The sequence below is a fragment of the Hydra vulgaris genome, chromosome 12 (assembly GCF_038396675.1).
Source record: "Hydra vulgaris chromosome 12, alternate assembly HydraT2T_AEP".
NCBI classification, from domain to species: domain Eukaryota; kingdom Metazoa; phylum Cnidaria; class Hydrozoa; order Anthoathecata; family Hydridae; genus Hydra; species Hydra vulgaris.
Genome location: NC_088931.1, coordinates 56313859 through 56323818, shown reverse-complemented (window position 1 = coordinate 56323818; position 9960 = coordinate 56313859). Strand labels below are relative to the sequence as shown.

Sequence of the window (9960 nt, the reverse complement as noted above, 5' to 3'; positions counted from 1 at the left end):
GTAGTCGAAGAAAAAGATGAAGAATATAATGATATAAAAATAAGATTTTATGCATCCACACAGTCTATCTTAACAGTTTTTCTGGCCGAAAAGGGATGATTATTGTTGGATACCAATCACCAATGTAATAACATTAAAAAGTGCACCAAAAATAATATCAGACAAATATGAACTTTCAAAAAAAGATTTTAACAAAATTAATAAGTATGTATTTGTAAATCATTAATTTTTAATGGATATATTATAAAAAATTGTATATCAATTCAAGTATGCATCATTTTTATTTATTTTGGATGATGCGATAAGCGAAATCTGCAATATTTTCTATTTTTGTAATAGTTTTCATTTAATTTTTAAACTATGTATTTGACAGAAATGAATTTTTTACACAATGTTCTTCAAACATATAATGATCTAATTTAAAATTATAAACATAAAAAGTTTACTGCACACCTAAAAATTTTACTGGGGCAGGTGTCCATTATTTTAACATTTATAATTGATATTTAGGTACTTATTAGTTATAAAATGAGTTTTTTATTTATATATTCAAATTCCTCACCTAGAAATTAACTAAGTCACTTATTTTTAGAACTCACATGTTTATAGACTTGATGTTATAAGGAGAAATGTAAATTTAAAAATGGCGGAAAATGACCAAAACAATAATAGTAGCCAAAATTAAAACAACCATTACTCACGAACCGTTGGGAGTTAGACTTTGAAATTTTGGGATTTATCTTATTTATAATGTACTATGGTAAAAATAAAAAAAAATCTAAGGCCATAGGATTACATGTTTAAAAAAATTGGTTGTTTTGACGTGGAATTACTCTGCTAAAAACAATGTTCTTACATTGTCATAGTAACTGAATGATTTAACTGTTTCTTTTGTTCGTCGTACTACAAAGAATTGTATGTAATTTGTAAAAACAGGCCAACTACGCAAGGCGCGAAATCGTTAAAAAAAGATTGACTTTTTTTATTTATTAAACAAATCAACAAACGTTTGTTTATTAGAATCTTGTTGAAATAAATCAGAAGTACTCAAATAAAAGAAATTATACTAAACTCTTTGATAAATTGAATAACAATTGTTTCTTTATTAAACAATTATTAATAGTAAGTTTTTACTTTATATAAAAGAGTGTCGCTTAATTATAAAAGACGAAGTTTATTAATTATTCTAAACTTATTTTATAACAATTTAATCAGGCAGCTTTTAATTTTTGTAATTGTTTCTCATCGGTCCAGTTAAACTTTTTTGCGCTTGATTAGTTTTTGAAATGTTCTCAAAGCATCTATGAAGTCGTGGGCAAGTTGTCACAACTAAATATTGTATGCGTGGTCAAGATCAGATTGCAATCGCACGCCTTTCCCGATTAGGCCAGATATAGGGGAGAGTTGCCGAAATTGGAACAGCTCCTTAATTGGAACACTTAGCTTTATTTAGAAACTGGAACTTATTCTACTTTCATGAATATTTTTTCTTGTAAAGAAAATAATTTTCTTTATTTTTTGAAACTTCTGGTATTTAAACTTAAAAACTGCACGTATGTGAATAAAATTACTTTTTTTAAAAGAAAAAAATTTTTGCGATCTAATTTTATCGTTGCATTTAAACGATTACAGAAGCTTAACGATATTGAGTTTGATGATAATTTTTTTTACATTTTAAATTTTAAGGGTTTCAAGTCTATGTGATATTAAGAGCTTATATCGTAAGTTGTTACTTGTATGTAAATATTTTGCTACAACACCATGGTCCTATGTTGCCCAGAATGGAACTTCAAAAGTTGCCGTAATTGAAACGATGTCATCTCATAACACGCTACTTGACGTCCGAATTATCAGAAAATTTCATTAGTCCGACTGTATAATATTTTTTAAAGCGAATTTCTTTTATAGACATAGTATTATTGTTAGACATTTGTTGCTTTTTTGGAATTGGTATTTAGTCTTGCTTTAAAGTATGAAATGATTTTTCACAAAATTTTTTTCATAGTCTAAAGTCTAGTCATAGTCTAAGGATATAAAGTTGACTGTAAACATCGTATACTTTAATTAACAAATCATTTTATCTTTTAGTAAAAAATAAAATGTAAAAGTTTTACAAAAGTTATACATTTCTATTTAACGGATAAACTTGTAAGACAACACAAAGTATATACCCAGCATAAGTTTTTTACTGTATATAGAAGTTAATATATAAAGTTGCAAACTTTATATAGTTTATATAGATTTTGATTTATATAGTTAATGATTAACTAAACAAAAATGATGAAAAATAATGATTATATAATGAGTATATAATTAACTTAATCATATATGAATAACAAATAAATATATGAAAAAATAAGCCTGTAATAAGATTATAAAACTCTACTTATGTATCTTCATAGTAATTTGCTTTTATTTTAGATACAAACACCACGAAAATATGGAAAATGGAAAGTAGAAAACTCGAAAAAGGCTGTTAAAGCAATAAAACAAGGAGAAATCAGCTTAAATGAAGCCGCTTATGAATTTTGTATTCCAAAAGCAACTTTGTCAAGGCATATAAATGAAAAAAACAAAGTTGCTGTTGCAAATGTGAAATTTCATGGTCGACTTACCTCCTTACCTAATGAAATTGAAACAGAACTAGCTGATCACTGTTTATTATTAGAATCAATGTACTTTGGATTAAGGATTGATGATCTTCGTCGTCTAGCATTTGATATTGCGGAAGCTAACAACATCACACATAATTTTAACAAACAAACACGAATAGCAGGAAAAAAGTGGTATTATGCATTTATGCAAAGGCACCCACAACTGTCGCTTCGTGGGCCTGAATCAACATCAATTGCACGTGCACAAGGTTTTAATAAAGAGCGAGTGCAATCTTTCTTTAATTTACTTTCAAAGTTATACATGGAAGAAAAGTTAACTCCAGACAGACTTTATAATATGGATGAAACTAGTTTATCAACAGTACAAGATGGTCAGATAAAAATTATTAGTGCAAGGGGCAAAAAACGAGTTGGAATTATGACTAGTAGTGAACGAGGAAATTCAGTAACAGCTGTAGTTTGTGTATCTGCAGCAGGATTTTATGTTCCACCAATGTTGATATATAAATGCAAAAGAATGAAGCCAGAAATAACAAATGGTGCACCTCTAGGAACTGTATTTAGTACTAAAGAGAAAGGATGGATGTCAAATGAAGGTTTTTTAGATTGGCTCAATCATTTCATTAAAGTTGTTAAACCTTTAACACAATCAAAAGTTTTGTTGATACTTGATGGTCATGTTACACATTCAAAAAATTGGCAGCGATATATCTAGCACGAAATGCTGGAGTGCGTATGGTATCACTACCTCCCCATACTACACACACACTGCAACCATTAGACGTTGCGTTCTTTGGACCACTTGGTACATACTATGATGAAGCTATGCGAAAATGGATGCGGTCACATATATCACAACCAGTAACAACTTGGCAAGTTGCAGAATTATTTGGTGACGCATATAGTCAGGCAGCATCATTGAGAATTGCTATGAAAGGATTTCAGGCTAGTGGGTTGTGGCCTTTGGACATAAATGTATTCACTGATTCTGATTTTACAGCCTCTTCATTTACTGATGTTGGTCCTTCAAACAATCTTCAGTCATCTGAAAGTATAGATGGCATGACAAAATTATCTACAGATAAATCAAGTGAAAAAAAATTAAAATGTCATGTTTCAGTTTCAATTTAGTCTCTTTTGCCAGTGGTTTCACTTGAAGTAAAAAACAAAAAAAGAAGATCAGGATCAACTCAGGCGGCTGATCTTACAAGCTCCCCATATAGATGTGCTCTAGAAATTACACCAAGAAATCAAAAGCACACGCTAAATCAAATAGCTTCCAAACAAATTAAAAAATCTACAAAAAAAAGCTCACACTAAATCCAATAACTGCCAAACTATTGCAAAAACCACAGGAAAGCAAAGTAGCACTTGACTCAATCACCATGGACCAAATGAAATTGAGCACATCAAATAAAATCACCATCGCCACCTCAGCACACCACATATCACCACTACCATCCCAAGTGCAGAAGCTGCAAGAAAAAAAGACTTATGAATTGCGAAAAAAGGATTAAATATTTGTTGTAATTTTTATTTGTTATTATATCTTTTAAATATCTTTTATTAAAAAGCTAATCAATTAATTTTTCCTTTGAGCCATAAGTTTTATACCTGTAATTTATTCAAATATTAGAACTGTTCTAATTAAAGAATATATGTGTTCCATTCAAGGAGACCAGTTGCCTTTATTGGAACAAAATGGTGCCTTGAAAAATCAAAGTTTATATCCAATAAGGGTGCGATCAATAGAGTCGAATCATTAATAAAAGCATAGTAGGGTTGTATATCTATATTATTTAATTCATAAATGTTTTCATAGTTAAGCCATCTTTGGTTAATAAATATTTTTTCCTAAAGTGTTCCAATTAAGGCAACTCTCCCCTATATATATATATATATATATATATATATATATATATATATATATATATATATATATATATATATATATATATATATATATATATATATATATATATATATATATATATATATATATATATATATATATACAGTATCGGACAAAACGAGTGCAACCAAATAATGCTAATTTAGTTTTTTTATAAAAAAGTGCTACATTTTTTCAATTTAAAGAAATAACTATGTAACTGTTTAGAGACAAAGTTCTTTAAGTTTTATTCATCACAAAGTTCATTATTTGTACACGAAAACTAATAAATTAATCAAAAATATTTAAAAAAAGTTGATTTTCTTCTGGACAAAACATGTGCAACTCGACAAAATGTTGACCAAGCTGGTTTTCGCTATCAATATTTCGTGGCGAATCCTTTGTTGTCGATCACAGCCTTGCATCTTCGAGGCATAGATTCGATCAAATGATCAATGAAAGGTTGTGGAATCGCTGCCCAGGTTTTTTGAATTTGTTCAAACAGTTGATCCTTATTACGAACACGTTCACGATTAATTCTGCGGTTGACGATCTCCCACAGCTTCTCGATAGGGTTGAGATCCGGAGATTGAGGCGGCCAAATTATCACCGATAGGTGGTTGTCTTGAAATCACTGCTTGACTACTTTTGCAGTGTGTTTCGGATCGTTGTCTTGCTGAAAAACCCATTTTATTGGCATATTCCATTCAGCATGAGGTAACATAACATCTTTCAGGATATTTTTATACATGAAACGGTCCATTATTCCATCGCTTTGATGTTTGAGCAGAAAATTACCCCCAGACCATTACATTGCCTCCACCATGCTTCACGGTCTTATGGCAGTAACGTAAATCGAGGCGTTTTCCGGCCGATCGACGTACACGGCAAATGCCATCGCTCCCAATGATGTTGAACTTCGATTCATCACTAAACAGGACAGTTCGCCATTTCTCCACATTCCAGTCAATATGAGATGTAGCAAACAGGAGTCTTTTCTTCTGGTTTTTTAGTGAAATCAGCGGTTTCTTTGCAGGGCGTTGAGAAAACAATCCGGCTTCAACAACACGTCATCTGATTGTTCGGTCCGATACAGGCAGCTATAATTGCTTTTGTATCTCGACTGATGATATCCAGGGATCCTTCTTGACGGATCTGACGGATATGACGGATAGAATCCTCTCTAGAAGTGGGAGAATGCGGTCTTCCACCTTTGTTATCTGCTGCCAACTTCCCAGTAGAACGATATTTGGAACATAGTCTTGATACGATCCATTTTTTCACGCGATATTTATCACAAATACTTTTTTGTGACATTCCACTTACGTAATCGCCAATAATTTTCTTTCATAGTTCCAATCCAAGACTGTCGGGAGCCATTTTTGCACTTGAAGTCATAAAAATAATAAAAATAAATAATCACGCTTCTCAAGGCTTACCGTGTTACATTTACCTTGTGATGATACAATAATGCTCTGTGGAACACAACGTCTTGGTTGGATGTGGACTGTATTGATGTAATGAAACACTTGTTGTATTTCACTTCTTGTATTGACGTTCTTCGATAAAACACTTTGATAAAATTCCCTTCGATAAACTGTCTTGATAATACTGACTGATTGACTTCCATATACTGACTGAATTACATGTCGATTTACATGTCTCTTATATAGAACCTGTGTGAACCTGTTCTGGAAGATTCTAGATGCTTCTTTTCGATGCTTCTAGAAGCTTCTGGATGCGTCTGGATGCTTCTGAATGTTTCTGAATATTTCTGGATGCTACTGGATGCTTCCAGATGCTTCTTCTGGAAACTTCTGGAAGCTTCAGCATGCTTCTGGAAACTTCTGGATACTTCCTTTAACTATTAAAAAACTTCCGTGACGTTGACACGGACCAGACTTAAGAAAATGAAACAAACCAAAAAAGTTGCACTTGTTTTGTCCGCTTCAAAATTGCACTTGTCAACGAAATTCTGCCTGTGTGCCTTCACCTGTCAGCTGATTGCTCATGTCATGGCATGCTATGACTCCAGACTCCTGAACTGTTTGCTGTGGTAGTATAGTTCGTTTCGTTTTTAAGACATGTAAAATTAGGAACACTTTTTAGCATTAATCGATGTTGGTTGCAAATGTTTTGTCCAATACTGTATATATATATATATATATATATATATATATATATATATATATATATATATATATATATATATATATATATATATATATATATATATATTGCATAATCTAATATAATATAAGTTAAATACAGTTGGCGATTAATTTACTAACAATATCTAAGCAACCTATTTATATTTGGTTTTTGTATAATCATTTACATATAGTAGGTACGTAACATGAAAATCTTAAAACAATTGTTTTAAAATTTTTATGCTATATATATTTATATATTATATATTATATATTATATATATATATATATATATATATATATATATATATATATATATATATATATATATATATAATGTATATAAATATATATAGCATAAAAATTTTAAAACAATCGTATACTAAAATGTTATATATCATTAGAAAGCCCTTTAATACAGTATTTTAAAGGTGAAAAAATTATAAAAAACGAACAATTAAGCAAAAAGTTATGTCGTTTTTAGTACCAAAATTTTGATGTGTGGATTTGTTGAAGAAATTGTGGTCAAAATTTAGTTTTTCTTTACCTAAATTGTTATAATTCTGCTCATTATTATCAAAAAGCCTATAACTTGGTATCATAAGATAGGTGTAACAGTGGGCTACAAAATTAAAATGGCCTCTGCTCACTGGGCCTACCCAGGGGGCTAGAGGGTGTGCCGAACCACCACCTATACCACCCAAAAACATTTATTTTCCATAATAGAGCGTCTTTTTTTGAAATTAGTCATTTCTATATAACTTTTATTATAATTTGCTCCTACACCACCACCACAGGTGGTGTAGGAGCAAATTATAATAAAAGGTGTATCTTTGTGTTGGGATGGATATGAAGGAGATAGTCAACACACCCTATTATCAAAAACAATTCATTCTTATAAATATTTTTATCTTTACAATAAAAAGGAAATCTATTGATATAAATAAAAATCATATTTTACTACTTTACAATATATACTAGTGATGAATACATTGATTTAGGAAAAAGGGTATGTGCCATCCCCCTCCAACCTAAATAAAGTAAAAAAAAGGCATAAAATGTGATTATGTATAGAATTTTATATGAAAAATAAATAAAATTAATATAAGAAATTAACATAAAAAAATATCTTACCACATTACAAGACTCTAGATATAAGCTAAACATATTTTACAACATTAAAAGACTTTAACGGCAGGTAGTATCCAGGGGGCTAGAGGGGGTACTGAACTTCCAAACTCGCTGCCAAAAATGGTTCGTCCATTGTAGAGCATCTTTTTTGTGAAATTAGTCATTTCTATATACAAAATGATATTCTAATTTTGATACAATTAATATATAATGAAAATTTTTATTGACCTCTAACCACTTGATGTATTAAGGGGGCTAAATGGGGCCAAAAAGAGCGCAAAAAAAGATAAAAAAAAATCGAAAAGACTATTTTAAATGATACGAAGTAATGTAAAAACATATGCACCACATTTCTAGACAAGTAAGTGTATCCTTTCTTTCATAATATTATTAGTAATTTGTGTCTTGGCTTTTAGTGAATGATTGTAAATTTAAATTCCATTAATGAAACTTAATAGCAATCATTTTTTATGATAGACATGACGAGAACGTAAGCCAGAGCCGTCTATCAAATATATTGCAAGTCATACCACTTGCATTACTTTTTTTACAAGTCACACCACTTGCAGTACTTTTTTTTGCAAGCCACACCACTTTCTGTACCTGTTTTGCAAGTCACACCACTTGCGGTAGTTTTTTTGCAAGTCACACCACTTGCAGTACTTTTTTTGCAAGTCACACCACTCGCTGTACTTTTTTGCAAGTCACCCTTTTTTATATCATAATTGTCAAATTATGAAAAGTTCAACTCTCCTGCTATGACATCAGCAGCAAGCTGAAACTTTTTCATACAATAGTCAACTGCTTCTGAATCATTTTCATCTTTTTTCCAGTAAGAAATAGTATAAATTCTGTCTTCTTTTCTTTTATTTACTTTTTCTACTTGTCCATCATACATGACAGACTTATCAGTTACAAACCATTCATGGCAGAGTTCTCTGCCAACAATTCTTTCTGACATTATGTCACCTAAGTTTTCAAGTTGTTTGGTAGATAAGTGCTTGTATAAATTTTTTTATATCATTAAAAGATAGTTGACGCAGGTCTCGTTCAAGCTTTTTTTTTTCTTTTTCATCCATTTTCTGCCTTTTGCATGTCTTTCTTTTTGAAATTTCTGCTCGTAACGCTGTATGATTTAACCAATTGTTTAGCCGTTTTTTACGAGCTGCTTGCATTGACTACTTACCTACATTTTCCCTAGATACTTGGTCAAGACTAACTAAATAATTCATAGTCTTAATCTTTTTTGATCTTATTTTGCAAGATATTTAACATATTGTTGCATTAGGGGATCTACATTTAACTTCACTAAACATACCCATTAACTCTTCATTATCTATGTTGTGAAGCCTTGCACTAGCTGTATCCTCTTTGAGTGTCCCTGTAATGGAAAGGGAGAAATATCTCTCATATTGATGTTTCAAAACATCCATTACCGCAATAAGACAAGCTTTAATCATGCCAACAAGCTCCTCATCAATGGAGCATTGGAGCATAATTATTTATAATAATATATAGAGCAATGGAGCATAATTATTTATAGGTTCTAATACATTTGGTTTAAGAGGATTTCCAAAAAAATCATTTTTTTTTTTAACGGTGCACTTGGTTTAGAAATGCAACTTTTAATTGTTTGCAAAACACTTTTAACTACCTGGATACCGGCAATATGATCAAAACTTGCTTTGTCAGCTGATACATAAAATGTTTTCATCCAGGGTCCAGTAAGTAGTTTGGAAAATATTGCTAGCACGCACATTTTTTTTATGACAGTTGTATTCAATTTGATCATTGCTAAAACAATTCTAACGGTCATACAATCATATCCAAATAAGTTTCTATTTCCAGAGATTGTAATGCCGAACGACAGGAAATAGCTATTGTGTCAAGTGGGTGCAAATGACAGTTTAGCTCATTCAAACTCTTACACCAGGTTTCACATATTTTGGTTATAGTAAGATGGTTTGCTGCAACTCTGTCTGTCATTGTGTTTGATATATTTGAGATAATTGACTTACGACATTCGTCAAATGAAAACGAGTGATAATCTGAATAAATTAACGCCATATAATCCACTGCGTTACATATGTGTTTTTGATAATCATCTGATGTACCTCCAGGTAATTGGTCCAAAGTAATGACTTGACATTTATCCTTTGATGTCAAGTGAAT

At 30.9% G+C, this 9960-nt stretch overlaps 1 protein-coding gene across 1 annotated transcript; it reads left to right on the top strand.

Annotated features, from left to right (window-relative positions):
* Nucleotides 1-1397: 1397 nt before the first annotated feature.
* Nucleotides 1398-4193, top strand: LOC136088848 (uncharacterized). The gene is made up of 2 exons (XM_065813792.1): nucleotides 1398-1970; nucleotides 2422-4193. The coding sequence occupies exon 2, from the start codon at nucleotides 2674-2676 to the stop codon at nucleotides 3328-3330; it is 657 nt and encodes a 218-aa protein (XP_065669864.1). The 5' UTR covers nucleotides 1398-1970; nucleotides 2422-2673; the 3' UTR covers nucleotides 3331-4193.
* Nucleotides 4194-9960: the final 5767 nt, after the last annotated feature.

Bases quoted from the DNA above. Each gene is read 5' to 3' on its own strand.
- LOC136088848 (XM_065813792.1), top strand. From the start codon at position 2,674: ATGTACTTTGGATTAAGGATTGATGATCTTCGTCGTCTAGCATTTGAT.